The 18,158-nt window shown below is 45.1% G+C and overlaps 1 protein-coding gene across 2 annotated transcripts in view; it reads right to left on the bottom strand.

The window, feature by feature from the left end:
- scaper (S-phase cyclin A-associated protein in the ER) overlaps positions 1-17,040 on the bottom strand; it is a 77,455-nt gene extending 60,415 nt beyond the window's left edge. The window contains exons 1-16 of one of the 2 annotated variants that reach the window (XM_030765931.1): positions 16,843-17,040; positions 11,954-12,054; positions 11,263-11,379; positions 9,979-10,106; positions 8,796-9,049; positions 7,843-8,178; positions 5,753-5,920; positions 5,490-5,556; positions 5,210-5,327; positions 4,667-4,778; positions 3,945-4,085; positions 3,632-3,787; positions 3,282-3,424; positions 2,892-2,973; positions 2,455-2,607; positions 735-842 (exon numbers count right to left, since the gene is read on the bottom strand). In XM_030765931.1, coding sequence (XP_030621791.1) covers positions 735-842; positions 2,455-2,607; positions 2,892-2,973; positions 3,282-3,424; positions 3,632-3,787; positions 3,945-4,085; positions 4,667-4,778; positions 5,210-5,327; positions 5,490-5,556; positions 5,753-5,920; positions 7,843-8,178; positions 8,796-9,049; positions 9,979-10,106; positions 11,263-11,379; positions 11,954-12,045 — 2,175 coding nt within the window. In that variant the 5' untranslated portion in view covers positions 12,046-12,054; positions 16,843-17,040. The remainder of the gene's footprint in view (positions 1-734; positions 843-2,454; positions 2,608-2,891; positions 2,974-3,281; positions 3,425-3,631; positions 3,788-3,944; positions 4,086-4,666; positions 4,779-5,209; positions 5,328-5,489; positions 5,557-5,752; positions 5,921-7,842; positions 8,179-8,795; positions 9,050-9,978; positions 10,107-11,262; positions 11,380-11,953; positions 12,055-16,842) is intronic. The other variant, XM_030765932.1, reaches the window with a different exon arrangement.
- Positions 17,041-18,158: the final 1,118 nt, after the last annotated feature.

The raw sequence follows: 18,158 nt of genomic DNA, 5'->3' as shown, positions 1-18,158 counted from the left end.
TGTTATACGTTCGGTTTCATAATTTACTGAAAGATTTCCATTTGTCCAGAGTTTAAAGTTAGAACCATAAAAAAAAAAAAAGTTTAAAACCTCAAAATGAGTCACTTTTCATTTCGTACATCAGAGCTTATGGTTAATGTAGATATTTTATAGGGGTTTAAACATTGAGGCATTTAGATGCTGTATTTGCTTGGTTCTGTTTGTCAACCTGTCAGGAAGAGAAATGAACAGTGGCATTTCAGCTAATGATTTAAAGTGATGGGGGGGGGTATTAAAAATTACCCGCTGAGAAAGGTTGGAATGAAGGAGGTGGAGGGGCCAAAGGTGCTGCATATAGCACCAACAGTTGTCAAGTGAACAAAGAGGCCAATGAGAAAGGCAATCTCATATTGCAGAGGAGATTTCATCTTTAACGAGCTACAGTCACAAGAGAGGCACTCTGTCACAAAAGGTATCAGCAGACAAGGAGGGGGGCGTGATGTCACCCCTCAGCAGTGTCACACTGTTGGATCACCGTTTGCCTGGTCACGCCCCGATTACAGTCGGACAAAGGCAACAAAACGCCCGAAATCGCGCGGGAAGGGACTTCATTTCTCTCAACAGTGTCACAATGTCAAGAACAAACCACATACATTAGAGTGATTCAGTAATGCAATGTATCAGTGGAGTGGAGTGTGGGTGGTACGCTGGTCAGTTGGTACGTGGGTTTTTTTTGGGGGAGGGGGGACACTCACCACCTCTTCGTCGGACAGCTCCCTGCCCTGGATGCTGCTGCTCTCCCGGACGGCCTGCTGGTGTCTCTTTCCCTTGGTGTGGCTGAACAGGTGCACCTCGGAGGTGATCTGTAAACACACAGGTCAGAGGTCATCCAGGACAACAACAATCGCAGAGGAAGCCAGGGGCCCCTCAGGATCTCTCATGCGTACCGGGCATTCACCTCCCGTCGCATTGTCACAGCTTTGTCCCCGGTCTGTGGCACTTCTCAGGTAACATGACATATGTTATAAAGTCAGGATCCCTTCAAAAGCCTGATCTGACAAACCTTTTTCCCAAAACTGACATCTGCAAAGCTGAGTGACACCTTCTCATAAAGATGAGATATCAGACCCTGACGCGTAAAACCAACTGGAAAGCTTCCAGAACAATTGCAGGGTGTACGCTTTATAACTTGTGCCGAAGGTGTTACCCCATAGCTGATAGTTGGATCAGATATCACAACTTCAAGTTTCATAACAGCGCAGTGGATTGGTGAGGAAAAAGTAGCTTAATATTTAAAAAAATTCATTTAAAAAAATCTAAAATCCCTGGTCCAATATAATCGCTTAAGGCACCTGGTTTTCAGACAAAAACATCAACTTTAACCTTGATCGACCCTGTAATTCAACACTTGATGATAAAATGAGTCAAAATGTATTTTTACATTCTGTCTAAGAACATTGGTAGACCGCATTCTAAGAATCTGACACAAGCCAAGCATTTCTTTGTCACTATAGTAATTTCATGATTGACCCAGGCCCAAAGACAGAGAGAAGAGTTCTGACTGAAAGACAGATCTCGCACAAAAAAAAAAAAGGAAAATAAAAGAATAGTGACAGGTGAGGAAGATCCTGCATTGTTTGTCTTTTCCTCTTGGAACAAAGCCCGTGTCAGATGGCCTCTGTCTAATGTCATTAAGTAAAGTGCTTCCTGTTGACCCAAAGATGATCGCCGGTGTCACTTGCCGGCCAAGGTCATCTGACATTTTTAACAAGATTTCACTCTTCCCTAGGCTTAATCTGATGTCAGTTTGATGCTCCAAGGTGTCTCAACCTCGTTGCAGTGAAAGCCAGCCCGTCACAGATAAATGTGCCTGCCTTTAGATTTGTTGCCTGTCGCTGGAAAAGCATAACCATGCCCAGGTGATAAATCTCCACCTCAGAGTTCATGTTTAATTAATGCAGTTAAATGCTCATTTAAATGCATTCTTTCTCTAAAATCCTCTGAATCACCTTCCAGTCAGCAGTTTTATGCATCACGCCTGCCAAGCAACAAAAACGGGGGAAATTATCTAGAGTGGTAAAACTTTGTTACAATGCGACTGTGTGTGTGTGTGTGTGTGTGTGTGCTGACCAAATGGTCTTTCACTCAAACTGGTAAAGTCAAAACAAATTTAATGTGGGCAAAACTCATTAAAAAGTTAAGCGGTGGTTTTATCCCAAGCATTTCAGTGAGCAATCCTATTGACCTGATTTATTAACACAGTTAGCATGTCAATATACATTTAGCTCCAGCATAACCAGCATCATTGTCAGTGACCACGATCCACGGACCTGGCATTGTGCCTGCAAGTTGTGTTAGCATATCCAAATGTTAAAACGCACATAGGATATAAAACAAGCCCCATGTGAAACTGAATCACAGTAATACTGTCAGGTTAAAAAAAAAATCATTCAGTGTTGGCGGTACGAAACTTACGACAACATTGCAGAGGGAGCACTGTTTCTTGCATTCATATGGCGTGAGTTTGGGGGCGTAGTCAGTGTTGGCATGTCTACCACTGCTCAGCTCTGCGGCTTTCTCTTTCCTCTGTTCAATCTGCTCCATGTGTCTGCGACTGCTCTCGTCTTGCTGCAGAGGCAAACCAAACCAAACTCATGAGACAGCGGGATCACCTTCAACACTGCTACTGCCCTCAGCAGTCAAATCACAGCACAGGCTTCAGCAGTCACAAAACAGAGAGAAACTCTCAGTATAACCACTCTTAATTAAAAACTTCACACTGAAAATGAATGTAATTTTAATACGTTCAATATCGTTCCTGTCACCCACAGAGGGACTTCACACATAAACTTCATAGCACAGAGAGGACATGTGGTAAGGTGTGTGTGTGTGCGTGTGTGAGATATGACAACCTTCATCTGAATCTTCTTCTGTAACTCTTCCATGGCCTCCTGCTGGGCTGCACTCAGTGCAGCAAGACGCTCCTCACGGTCTCTGCAGTCAGAGCACACACACACACACACACACACACCAGAGTGAGCACACAAGGCCAATGCAAGTCTTACATCCACTTTATATGCTAAACTGGTTAAATATTGGTTTGTACATGACAAACGGGAGACACGCAGGGTTGGGTGTCATTTTTTGACTGACAAAACAGTTATAATACCAGTTTAAATCCTTCATGGCCATAACTAGTCAGTGTGAGAAGGTTAATGTTGCTGTAATGTCACTACGCCTGACTCGGCCCGTGTTCCTTTGCTGATGGGAAGCTGGGCTTGCTGAGCGCTGCTGGTACAGACCTGGCCCTCTCGCGAGCAGCGTCCTCCCTCGCTCTCTCTTTCTCTTGTCTCTGCTGCTCGATTCTGGCCTCCTGCTCACGCCTCTTCATCAACAACTCCTCAACACGAGCCTGCCGCTCTGCCTCTAAGGCTCGTTTCCTCTCCTTTAATCACCACGCACGCGCACACACACGCACACACCCACACACACATGCACACAGAAACACATGCACGCACGCACGCACACACACATACAGACTCAGACTGAGACTAAAGGCATCAAAGCTCAAGGTCTCCATATGGAGAGTGAGGTGCATTACAGATGGGAACACGGAGAAAGGGATGAACGCGGAGAGAGAATCCCAGGGTACCTGCACGGCCTCGTCTCTGGCCTGTTTCTCCTCCTGCCTCCTCTGGCGCTCCTCCTGCAGCTCATTCAGACGCTGCTCGTATTCATTTAGCTTGGCCAGAACATCATGCCTCTTATTCTGTGCCTCCAGAGTGTTGATGAATGCTATCTCGTTCACCTGAGCACAGACATACTTTACACTCCCAGTTTTAATCAATCGACCTGACTGCTTTCATTAATCTAACGGCTAATTCAAACACCTCTTGCGGATTCATTTAATAATTTGTTGATGGATTGGGATGGATTAATAGTCAGATGTTTTAACGTTGGTTTACCTTCGCCTCCTCCTCCTGGGCCTTTTTCACAATGGCCTGAAGCTGCAACTCTCGTTTAAACTCAGCGTGGAGCTGCTTTTCCTCCATCATCCGTCGTCGCTGTTCTAACAACTCCTCCTTCCATTTCCTCACATCCTTCTCCTACACACACACACATAATACATACGCATATATGCACACATATATACACAAACACACACACACATAATACATACGCATATACACACACATACACACACACACACAATACATATGCATATACACACACACACACACACACACACACAATACATATGCATATACACACACATATATATACACAAACACATGCACACATATGTAAATGAATAGATAAAGTGCAGTAAAATGTTACAGCTCATTGCTCTCCTAGCTGAGTCTCTATGTAAAATATGATTCTGACATAGTATTTCAATTTAAACCCTTGCTATTGGTGTGGGCTGTGCGTGCTATTAGTCCTTTTGATGTATTCGTATGTAAATATACATTATTACTTCAAGTTTCATTCTTCTGGGGAACATCAACAAGCCTCAGGAAAGAGTGTTGAGTTATGAGCTGTTTCAGGCCCGCGGCCATACTACCCAGTCCTGCTGAATGAGCTCGAGTCTGATGGTAATTGAATCTATCAGCCACTTCTCAGACATAACCAACCCGTACCGTCCAACTGAGCCATAAAAACACCAAAAGTCCTCATGGCCACTCACTCTTTCCAGAAGCTTCTGCAGTTTGTGGGATTTCTCCTCGCGCAGCTTATCCCGGAGCTGCTGAGCTTTCAGCTGCTTCTCCTCGTGTTTCTTTTTGGACTCTGCTATAGTTCTGCCAACCAAATGAAAGCTCACAGATGAGCAAGAAAATAAGCAATCTCAAATCCCTCCATCTAGACCCACATTAACCACTATGGCAGTCTAAGCGCCTGTTAAACTCCAACTGAAATCCAGTGGCCAAAACAGCCTGATGAAAAGAATTAGGCTCTAGGGGGAAAATAGGAAAACACAGACAAAGCAACTTTTTTTTTTTTAAACTTAATATTCTAAAATTCACTTCATGCATGAATGGGTATTTCATTCGCTATTTCCTCAGTTAAGGAGCAATGACGTAAGTCATCACGGAGAATCAACTCCCTAGTCTACCAACCTTCCTCTGCCCCTCATCTCCGTTTTATCGCCTCATTTTCTATAACCCTTTACAAGGAGGCTATAGCTATCAATGTAACCAGTCAGATGAGAGAGACAGGGAGAAGGTTTCACCTTTTGCGTGACGGTGAGGAAAGTTTCTCGTGCATGTGAATGCCATGGCCGGGAGGCCGGGCTGGTTCCTCCTCCACCATGTCTCCCCACGAAGTGCTCTGTCGCCACGGCTCCCGGGCTACAGAGACAAAGACACAGGGTTAGAGTGGTCTACAGAGTCACAGGCTGACACACACACATAAAGGAGTTCTCTACACTGGACTGAGTAAAGTTACCATCAGCCAATCAACACACACACAAACACACATACACACACACACACACCAAAAAAAGACAATACCGTCATAGTCAGCCAACATCTCACTCCAATCCAGGTTTAATCCAAAACTCCCACTGCCTATGCTGGCCTAAAGAGAAAGAAGAAGAAGAAGAAGAAGAAATTCTCTCTCACCTCGTCTCTAAACATCTTACTCTAACGTTATCAAAACACATCACTTGAGATATTTCCTAGGACCCTCTATTTCTATCACATCTTTATTTTTCCAACGAGTATCTGTCTCAGATATAATTATGTCAGTCCTAACAGTCTGTGAGGAGTCTTACAGAGAAGTCAGTCTCGTTGTCCGTCTCCAGCTCTTTGTTCTCAGCCTGTATCTCTCGGGTCAGCTGCTCCTCCTCAGCGATGGCACTGGCGATGGCCTCCTCGTTGGCCTTCTCCAGACGGTCGGCCAGCTCTTCTTTCTTAGCCAGCACCTCAGCCATGGACTGGGGCTGAGAACATGCCACGGAGAACCAGTCACAAACCAGTACAAGAACTGGTAAGACAAGCAATATTATACAGGTCTTAAGAGGATATACCTCTGAACTAGGTAGAATACAGAAGTGCTAAGTTGGTCACACCAAGTCTTCTAACACATGCCAAAGCAGCATATTAGAGCACCCCAAAAAAACCAAGACGCAGACGCGGTGTGACTAACCTTACACGTCACCTGAATTTCAGATTACGGACAATTACCGACTACTTCAAATTTCAATTTCTTAATTCTTAATTTCTTCAGATCTTACTATAAGTTACGATCGTTTGATAAAGAGCTGATTATGATTTGTACACACTCTTCTGTGTGTGTGTTCAGACTAACCAGAAAAACGATGGTGAAGTCAAATGCATGAGGCGAAAAAAAGAAAAAAAAAAACCATGTCAAAACACAGGCACACACACCATAAAACACCATCAATCACAAAAACCAGGCGTGGGGAAGCACACGGGAGTCATGCAGGCCACATCCACTGTGAGGATGAGCAGATGAGGGGGATGGAGCCCCTGTAAGGTGACCACTTAGTACAGCTCAGATCACAGTCAAAATAAAAGCCCTGCTCTGCCAGTGGATCAGAGAGAAGACAGGCCGCCACTCGAACTTAATACTGGCCTAAATCCTACCACAGCAATATTCATCATCGGCGTCCGTATGAGGTTTCGTCTTTTCCCTTCTGCTTTATCGCCGCACCTGTGAATGGCCATGGCTCCTGATGACAAATAAATAAGGCAAATATTTTGGAAAACGAACCCCTGTCGCTGAGACGGCGGACCAAAGCACTTGACCTTTTTGTTCTGTAACTGATGAGTGAGCAGCGCGCTGGCTGCCAGGTCGGGCACAGCCGCCAGGGCAAAAAAAAAAAAAAACGGCGGCTAGAGCTACACTACGTCCTAACGAAGATAATGAGAGAGAGATTTCTCTCAGCACCTCCACTGTCTGCCACCAATCAGGAGCCTGCAGCACACTCTCAGAGTCTAAACAGCGCTGGGCTTATCTGAACCACCCAAATAGGAGTCTGGATCTCTCGCAGACACAAAACCCAGGTTCCTGCATGATCTGGACAACGATAAAACTCCCCCCAGACCAGTTAAAGGCCAGCCATCTCTCAGTTCTCTGACAGGCACTGAGATGAAGCCTGAGAGCTGTTGAGAAAGCCATGACAGTGGCCATGCATTCTGGGATGGATTTGGTCTTAATGAAGTCCTGAGAGACAGGGGAGACCTCACAAAATGAACACGAGCTCTGGGATTCAGTGTCTGAGGACCACTACCAGCCAAACGCATTTGGGTCTAAGCATATGTATCTACAATATCAGAACTCACTCTCCTTACTGCAGTTGCAATATATTTACAAATTAAAGTTCCACTCGTAGCATTTCATTGACCCATTCTTCCCTTAAACCAACTAGTTTTATGGATGTTTGATGTGTTCTACTGGCTGCAATAACAGAGATTCAACAACAGTAGGAGTCTGGCTAGCTGAAAACTTGGACTTGTTTTAAAGTTTGAACATGGTGGGAATGAATCGATAAAATAAAATAAACTTTCTTCAACCTTTCTGTCCAGGGAAAGTTTTGCTCCTAAGGATTGGCAGTAGGGCGAGCAGGCCTAAGTCTAATATTGGCTAGGCTGTGGACACAGTCAGATAGGGATGACGACACTCAAACAGACAATGCTGACAAAGCAGCCCACCACACCAAGATCTCCCTACAGTCCGCTCTGCCCACTGTCTTCCCCAAAGCTACCCCTCACAGACTCTCCTGAGTGAACGCTGGGGGGGGTTTGGTAAGGGGAGCCCACTGCCGTGGCTGGAGGTTTTTGGGATTGACTTTGTTTAGGCGGCAGCCGTGACCCCCGGCCCTTGTCTCTCAGCACTCACAGTGGAAAGCTCTGTGGGCTCCAGCATTCTCTCCAGTTTCACCGCTGCCAGGGGACTCTGAGCTGCTCCTACAGCAGATGGTGCCGCGCCCTGCCGCGCCACCCCCACTGCCTCCTGCTCCCCCACGGCCAACCCCGTGCTCGGCTCCTCTGTGCTGGTCGGGCCTGGAGGAGGCACCGGGGCTGAGATGGGGGCTGGAGTCGAGACTGGGGTTGGGGTTGGGGTTTGGGTTTGGGTTAGGGAGGGGCCAGCAGAGGAGGCTGATGGGGTGGGAGGTGCGTCCTCGCACGGGGCGCTGACAGACTGCCCTGGGACCTGCGTACTGTCTGTCGAGGGCTGCATCGACACACACACAGAGAAACATACACAAACACACACACACAATTACAAACATGCATCTTTCCAGCGCTCCTTTTTACAGCGATCTCCATGGAGAATAGACAGCAAATATGAGAGCAGTCACAGAAGCATACCTATCAAACAATAAACACAAACTCACACAGCAGGGGAAACAGAACATGCTGGCAAATTATGCAGTGTCATGCATAATGCAATATATATACATTTATATATATATTTTTAACATAACATACCAAATACATAGCACAACATGGAACTCAGTCAAAATCACAGACATGCAATCTGTCATTATGATCTCACAGCAAAACACACTGAGTTGATGCCTAGAGCACACTCACACTGAGTGGGCTGTAGGACATTGAATCTATACATATTTCATAAGACATGTATGATATTTCTGTCTGTGAAATCTCAGGACACACGTACAGATCAATGCCCGTTAAACCAATATGGGCCTGTCTGGTCTGTGTGTCTATGGATACGGTGGAGCCGTAAACAAAAACAGATGAAACGTTCGTATGTCACGGATCCCCGTACTGCCCCTTGAGCCCTGAATTATTGATGGTTTGGAGGCTACTGGCTGACGTCAGTACCTCGCTTACGGGGGCTTTCTCCCCGTCTGACCCTTGTTCTGTGGAGGCAGGCTGGTCCTGGACACCCTCCTGATCCGACGGCCCCTGGTCTTTGTGCCGGGGGGAAGGCTGGAGCTGCGGCTGTGTCGTCTTTGTGCTGTCTTTAGGGCTGACGTGAGCCAGGACTGGACTGACCTTGGCCACCACGGCAGTCGACCTTGGTCTCATAGAACGACCCCGCTGGACTGTTTCCCAGCCCTCAGCATCCTTCTTTCCTAAATTTATCAAATACATCAGTCAGAGAGAAGGACTAGGAACTTTCTGGAAAGCTGTATGTGAGGTTTTAATGAGCTACATCCGTAATTTAGCAGATTCTGTATGTCACAAGGAAAAAGAAATGACAGCTGGTAATTCTCAAGCTGATGCTAAGTAATAGCTGTCTGTGGGCAGAGTGTGTTCTATCACAGAGCGTGTTCTATCACACATCTGAGCGCTGCCTAAACTAGAGCTTGTGTCAAGTGCAGCCAAGATCCATTGCAGTGACAATCAACACTCCGGCTTCTATTGTTTTTCTTTGAGATTAAAGATTTTGCTTCGACCTAATCTAGCAGAACTGGATTTCATTTCATCTGATTGACAGAAACAGGAGTGTTAAGACTAGAACTGGAAGAGGCAGATCTCTGGGAGGGGAGCTGGCTGCCAAAGAGTCCCTAAGTCATCTTGTCCCTGCTATGCGTATTTGGACCAAACCATTTGGTACAGGACTTATGGATAGGCATACATTAGGACCTGTGCAGGTTACCACTGGAAAAGGCTAATGCAATCAATAAAAAAAAAATGCCCACTCTGATATAATTGGAAAATTCCGCAAAATACGACACTGATTGAGTCCTTTCTCCAAGGCCTCAGTGACAAAAACAGGTGGCTAGTCTGAGCTTGTCTGTTCATATGACATTAGACCAAAAGATGTGCTGGTAATTTTTTCTAAATTCTTACAACAAAGGGATAATATGTTGAAATTAAAGCAGACACATTTGAAGGTTCCTATCTTTTCTTTTGCGAATCAGAACATATATATATATATATATATATATATATATATATATATACACATATATCTCAAACCACGACCCAAAACCCAACCACGTACTGAACCGTGAGTTTTGTATCCTCATTGTGTAGTGTTTCGGGCACTGTGGCTTGCCTGGTTTCTCTGCAGGACACGTGGCGCTCTGACTGGCCACAGAAACGGACTGAGAGGACTTGACCCGGTCGGCCCAGCTTGGACCCGAGTGAGAGAGACGTGCTACGGCCAATGTGGAAGGAGGACCTCTGAGAAAAGAAACAAAGCACAAATGTGGCATAAGAAAACAAAGTCAATAGACACAGAGCTTATCACAGTCATAGACAGAGCTTTGAAAAGTCTCTGAGATGCAAGCCAATACTCAATTAACTCTCATCAATCCATGGCCTCAAATATGACTAATGCTGATGAATGTGGAAAGTCTGAGGTAGTGTGGCCAAATTAGGACATTTCTATTGGCAGAAAGGTAATGCTAATCCCATAACCATGAGAAGACCATAACTGTCTCGTCCTAATATGTATGTGTCAGATCTTTTCCTCAAACAGGGATACGATTACAGTCCTAGTAACGTTATAGGCTGTGGCTATCACACATCACAGCAGGAGCTAAACTCTCTTTCTCTGTCTCCTAGACATCTCTTTCTCTGTTTATCTCTCAGTCCAACAGCCCTTCATCTTTATCAATACCCATTTCCTGAAGCATCAGATTACAGAGTAATGCGGATATTGAACCCACGCCTCAGCAGTCTTCAACCACACTTATATCTGCACCTCCCACCATGTCTGAATGCAGTGAGAAAAGGGGGAGGGTGGCGGTGCGATGGAGGGTAGGAGGAGAGACACAGACAGAGAGAGAGAGACAGAGAGAGAGAGAGAGAGAGACCCTGGAAAAATCACATTAAACGAATGCTTTGCCATCAGAGATCGATTCCCAGTCCAGCCAGACAATGGACAGATTCTCCAGCTCTGGGACTGGACCCATGATGTATCATATCTACTATTGATTTCTTAATTTGGGCATTCAATGCCCCCTTAATCAAATTAGCAATTGTGTTCCTTTGACACTGCCAGTAAAACCTAATGGAGGGAGACAAAAATCAAGCGTTAATGTAGAAAGCTAAGTGTTCTCACAGTGGGCATCGGGCACTCTCAGCTATCTGTAAAACACACAATCTTAGAAACAACATCTTTGTTTTTTTCTAACTATGTGTTTCCCGAACCCTTCTGTAAGTGCTACAGCACATTTTCTGTGTTTGCCTGATCCAAGGTCTACAACACTTGATTGACGTTGTCGACTAACGATGAGCTACACGGGCTGCAGAATCAGGGAGGCCCAGCTGTGCGACACAATGGGAGATTTGAGAAAAATCTGTTCCTCTGTTAAATTCAGGGTGAGGGTGTTACCCGAAGTTGAGGGAGCGGCGCACACTTGGAGATGGAACGATGCGATCTGAGGACGGACTGGATATGACGTGGCGTCCAGGAGACATCTTCCGTACTTCCCATGCCAAAGACGTCGGCCTGATAACAACAGGCAGGGTGTTATAAGCTTTACTTGGTAGATATAAGATGGCCAAATTGAACTGGAGCCAAGCACTGATATTCATATAGAATATTAAACATGGACTCAAACACGCACTCACACACACACACACACACACACACACACACACAGAAAAATTAAGCACACTGTAGTCAAACCCGGGACCTTTGCTTAATGCTGTTTCCACATTCTGTTGGAATCCCTGATTACATTGATTCATGTTGAGAGAGTTTTTCATTTCCCCAATAAACTGTAAATTACACTGTGTACCCGCTTGCAAAAACAAGAGAGCACACAAAAGGTTCAGGCTGACCAATCAATAAAGAGTCTGTGCTAAAATGTACAAATTGGGAAGCAACTTGAAAGCCTGGATTTTTATACCTTAATCAATTCACGGGTGTTGTGGTCACTCAGTCATTCAGTTTAAGAGAAGCCAATAAACTGGCGGATCACCTTGAATTACAGCTCTGTCTATTGATCTGGTCTGAGAGACTAGAACCAACACTGTAGTGCAAGGATTCTCCATTTGCAGAAACAGACTGTGTAACTAACCTGTTCTGAGCGTCTGTTTTCTCCAGTTTCTCCTGTAGTTGGATCCAGTCTATCAAGGCTTTGAAATCTCTAACGTAGTTGTCCAACATCATCAGTACCTCCTGAAATCAAAGTGAGAAATCAGCTGAGAACATGGAGAAGTCCTGAAAGCCAGCATATTTCATATGTGTGATGCTACTGTGCAAAAGTCAAAAGACAAAACTGAGCACAGTACATACTTGATGACACTTCAACTCATTTCATGCCATCTGTGTGAGGACAGCCAATCAGTGCTTGAGAATAGAAGCGATGAATTATATAATTGTGCCACACGAGAAACACTGCTAAGTTTAGCATAATGATGTTTCAACAACCTCCATCTTGATGCTCAGTTCAGACCAAAACTGACAACAACCCGGACAAGTTTACAACTCATCTGGGAAGAAAGCAAGATGTTTGAAAGCATAACATTTCACTATGATAAAAGTAAAAACCGTCATGTTCATCAGATCACAGATATATATTTCTGAGAACCGAGTTAAGCCCTACAGTCCTGCGCATCGTGAATACAGGCACTGTCGCCAGTTCCCGAGCTGAGACTGAGGTGACTTTCTGCTTGACTGCTTTCCCCCTGGCCGCTCTGTACGGCCTGAAGTAAAGGTGAACCTTAGAGTTTGGCCCTGAGCAGAGCAGAAGAATACATCTCCACTCTCGCTCTGAGAAGCCTTTTTAGGGATCGTGTCTAGAGGGACGAGGAACACAGTCAGAGCGGAGCCCCTGCCACTGAAACCCAAAACTCGCTCCACCTCCTCAACACAAACAGGACGGGGTACCTGGGTAGGGTCAGAGTCACCGGAGCGCATCTCGGCCGCGGCCAGAAAAACACTCCATTCACAACAGGACAAGAGAGGACAAAAGAAAAAGGGGGCAGAGGGGTGGGGGGTGGGGTGGGACACACACACACAAAGCACTGCAACTCTTCCCTGCCTCACTGGTCATCCACAAGAGGTACAGCTGAAATTACCAATTAGTTTAGCAAAAGGGCTGGAAAATCTGATTGGGCTGTAATCATTTTTAGTTACTGGCACAGGGAGCGAAGCGGATGACGGCATCACATTGTGTATCTGATATTCAATCTCAAAGCCACAGAGACTCAGGGGAATCTCTGTGACTCCACAAAGCCCCATGGCAAATCTGCACAGCAAACAGGAGCACGTAACAACACATATCTTTACAGGCTCTGAACCCTGCTCCTCAAAGGCCTAGAACAGCAAGAATCACAACAGGTTCCCAACTTCCCAAACCAGCACAACAGATCAGACAAAAAAAGTCTACATTTTCCTCCACTAACACCGAAAAATACAACATCAGTTATCTGAGCACATGTTGTATTTTGCATATACTGTGGCAAGATTTGGTAAACAAATGAGTATTTATGAGGATTCTCCACAGAAAATCCTTTTAATCCAGAATAAATCTTAATCTGTGTCTGCTACACCAGCCCCTGAGGGAAGACAACAGAGATCTAAACTGAGATTGCAAATTCAAAATGATATTTCAGACCAATATACTGGCGCAGGCCTGACTTCATCCTTGAACAAACAACCAGCTCTAGAGGTTCAAAACTTTCCCATAATGTCAATTTCTCTGCAACAACCCTGCCATGAAAAGCCTGACAACTTTATTAATGACTACATAACTAATGAAATACAGTCAAAACACAGACGGACATTCAGAATTCTCCCACAGACATCTCGGCAGGTGAAAACGGAGCACTGTCTAGGCCACTGATGAGAGCAACGACATGAAGAAATCAGGAGACGGGCAGAAGGAGGTGAGAGACGCAGGGAAAAAGTCAAGTGTGATGAATGGGTGGTGTGGGGGGAGTGGTAATGGAGAGTAAAGCTCTGCAGTGCTTTTAGTTAATAGAGGAGTCAAGCCAGTGAAAGATGTGTCCAGCACACGGCTGCTGATTAGGGCCGGTTAACAGGCACAGGCCCTCCGCTGTCTGCTTTCCTATTAATGAAGCCTTCCACTGCTCAGCCGAGAAAACCAGCAGCATCCACACAGTGACTCAACTGACAATGAACAGTAGCATGCCTGCACGTACACACACGCACACATACACACACAAACATCCACACACGCACACAAACACACACACAGCCATACAAGATCCATTAGAATTTTTTGTGCATTCTGAGACATTTATGCTTTTTTCCATTATCATGGTACTAACATAAACAGTCTCAAGAGAAAAGTGAGTGCTGACTAAAAATGTGTCCTTAAGATGAATTCTTTCAATAATTGTTGTACTCTTTGGTAAGTAATGCTTCCCCTGTCTGACAGCATGAATACTGCTCAGGCCCTGGTCCACCCCCATTTAACTCAGAGCTCTTCTCCCCTGCATGTCAACACTGAACAACTGTCAGCACGTCTCAACCCTAAGCAGGTTCTCTCAACCCCACACTCCTCCTCTGTTAGACATGAATGATGAAATCATAATTTCTCACTCTCTCTCATATGCACACAGGGAAAGCAGCTTGTCTCCTCCAGAGGATGATGTGCTGTAAATTAGGACTTGGACGGAAGAAACGTCTGATAAGAACTAATTAGACCTTCGGGCTCTGGGTTAAAGACGTGGGAGGTATTAAAAACTATGCTTGTAAATCAAGCCGGCCAGCCAATCAGGCGCCTTACAGGGAGAGAGAGAGATCAAGGAAGCCTTCTGCATGGATCTAGTGATCTAAGTTTTCACTTACACAGGTGGATCTAGAGGACAGCGTTCAGTTGTGTTGTTCATATCTCAGCTACCTATATCATTTTGAATTATCGAACAAAACAAAGAAGGATATTGCTGACTCACACACTCTGTTGTATATAATGTGGATATGATTTGCAAGCAGGCCCAGGATTCTGCAAAATAGCTTTAGGACAATGTCTATTGTGAGAAAAAAAATGGAACTGAATTAGTTGATTCCCTCAATGTTTCAGGTCATACATTGCTCACTTTGGTGATACAAGTCACATTACTCCAGGTCCTTGCCCATTTGTGTGTTTGTGTGCATATGTCCTTCCAGAGTGACAGGCCGTGTGAATATTTATGATGCTGTACTGGGAGTGGGACCATAGATTACCTGGTCTGTGTGTGTGTGTGTATGTGAGAGAGAGTGTGATTGTGAGTGTGAGAGTGTGTGTGTGTGTGTGTGTGTGTGTGTGTGTGTAGGGGGTATAAGGTGCTGAGACTCCCAGCATCCCACAGCACGTCTGCTCCATCACTCTTCAGGACTCTTCTCCTCCCAGTCTGCAGCATACTGGGAAGTGGGCTCACCAGATTTAGTGGCAGTGCCCAAAATGCCAGAGAACTGAGATCACACTTTGACCTAGCAGAGCCACACACACACACACAATGGTTGGAGGCCTTACAGGATGTGGGAGTGTGGATGACTTACACAGCACGCTGTCAACAAGGAGACCACAAGGAGTCTGTTCACTAAGATGGCGCTAACCAGGAGGGGCTGACTGGACCACGCTCAGTGTGACTGCGTATTACACACCACCCGATAAATCAGACCCTGGCATAACCTGTACTGGGACCAAAATCCAAATCATGAGGTTAGCGACAGGTCAAACCTGCCAGGATCGCTTCCCTCTCTTCATAAACAGCCTCGCACCTCCACACAGCATTCAGATATCAGTGGAACTAAAGCAATCAAGTCACACAGAGAAATATCACAAAACCCTAGGCAATGCCAGTCATGAATGCATGCTGTAATGTTTGTCTTTATGTGGTATGTGTATGTACTCAGACCAAACACAGAGTCAGACCAACAGTCCAGAAACTGAGTTATCGAATGTCATCCTAGACCCCTTACACTGTGCCCCCAGAACAGACACACACACACACACTCACATATACACACACTAACACACACACATACTCTGTTTACACACTGTCATCAATCTCCACTCCCTTCAGGAAGACCCAAGAGAGTGGCCAGTGATAATTCTCTCACCAGCACACCTTCAAAGCTCCCTCTGACACAAACCAGAAAACAAAAGGAATGTGAAAAGGGAGGGGGAGGGAAAACTCAGCAGCAGCCATCTCAGCTCTCTGTCGCCCTCTCATGGTGAGACTGTGTGTTAGCTCTGCATCACGCTCTAGAAACATGCGTCCAAATAATGCTGCTTGAGTAGTATGACCATAACTCCAACTGACTAGGAAAATCAGTTTTAAATTAAATTTGTATTCTCTGAAAGAAAAAAATGATCTGTCTGAAACATTATTAAATCCATGACTTTTAGTTGAGTTTAGCTGGTACTAAGTTACAGAGGGACTGGAAGTCTTGGTCACATCATTAAAGACCAGGGGTATTCCAAGTACGTGGTTTAGAGACTAACCCGGATAAGTTAACTCAGAGTAAGTAGTAAACCTCTTAACAGAAGAGCCCTAAGGCTTTGTTTTGCTAGGAGAATGAAGCCATAGGGCTCTTCTATTGGGAGGTTTACTGCTTACTCTGAGTTAACTTATCCGGGTTAGCCACCAAACATCAAACTTGGAATACCTCCCTGATGTGAAGGGCATATGGTATAAAGCGTTAAGCATTCCAGGTGGTGAAAAACATGCCCTCAGATACACAATGGCTCACAGTGGTCACATGTGGATCTGAAAGACCTCACTCAGCTGAAATACAGTAATCAGACAGGAACCTGATCTGCAGCAGTATAAAAGAAAAAAAAAAAAACAACTACATATGAAAACAACAACAGCATCTTTTCTCTAAGCAGATGAAACACTTCAAGCAGATATCTGTTACATCTGAGACAAATATAACATACTGTACATGTTTCCAGTGCTACACATGTTAACGCTAAAAGTCCACACGGCAGAGTGGGGTGGGACGTCATACCTTACACTCCACCACGCTCTGGTCCGATTCACATGTCACGTAGATCTCATCCACAGCCCTGCGCAGGTTATCAAACAGGAAGGCCCAGTAGCGTGCCCTGAGGTCCACCTTCCGCGGCTGTCTGGCTTTAGTGGGGCTTTTCTCTGTGCCTTTATCCAACACAGCCCCTGCCAGGGTCTTATTCTCCACACCTGCATTCTATAGGAAAAGAAAATAAGAGATAAGAAGAGATAATGGGTAGCACAGCGCACAGCCTGGTTATCAGTCTATGTGTAACACAAAGTGGATCACACCGTCTGAAGAAATGTTCTTGGCCACTTTGGAAGAATTTTCCCAGACTTTTTATGTGGCTGGTGTCAGCTGTTGACTCATTAATGGTATACACGCAGGTTTGCACTTTAGAAGTACTTTTTGGTCAATTTAACATATATCCAATCACCACCACCAATCCCACAGGTTAGCTCATTACATGTCCTGTAGACATTCAGTTCTTACATCACCTACTGTATTTCAGCATCTGCACTAACAGTCTGCAGAGGTGTTCTGCACTTCAAACAGCTCAAAGAGGCCTTTTAAATAAGCATGTTTCTAGAGTCCTCCATAAACAAATAAAGCATATAAACAGGTTCTTGTTGCATATTACATTTGGATATGCATCAAGAGCTGCACAAGTAGCACTTCAGGGGACAGTGCCTAACTCCTACTCACTACTCCTACTTACTCTGTGTGTAATTTAGTCTGTCAGAGGGAAATACACATTGGGAGGGCAAATCTCAAATACAGGTCCATCCCTGGTCGCAGTTCACACCTAAAAATGTCTATGCCACATTGAGGAACACATGCATATCTGTTCTCATTACATCTTCAAAGTCTCTCATTCACTGCAGCATCTGGGACTCTATAAACTAGCCCTGTGACAGTCGCATTTTTATATGTCTCCGTCCAGCCCTCAGGTGACTGAAGATTTGGACACTGGAAAGTCTCTGGCGCCCTCTTGTGAGTAACAGAGGACATGGCAAGCACTTCGAGTTGTGCTAGTTGTGCTAGGCAAGTTTTCTCTCCAGTTTCAGCGATGACCAACAGCACTGTTAAAACATCCATTAACTCAAGAAAAAAGGCCTAGTCAATTAAACATTGCATGTTTACGTGTGGCTGAACCCTTAGTGCATGGGCCTAAAATCCCATTACGGGAGCTGGATGACACCATCACAGATATCCTGTCAGTTTCACTCCTTCAGTATCGCTGGTTATAAATAAGGATGGGAGATTGCCATGAATACTGCTTTCACCAACAGCTTTTCACATTTACATCCACC

Source organism: Chanos chanos, chromosome 2, assembly GCF_902362185.1.
Source record: "Chanos chanos chromosome 2, fChaCha1.1, whole genome shotgun sequence".
NCBI lineage: Eukaryota > Metazoa > Chordata > Actinopteri > Gonorynchiformes > Chanidae > Chanos > Chanos chanos.
This window is presented reverse-complemented; position numbering and strand designations above follow the sequence as displayed.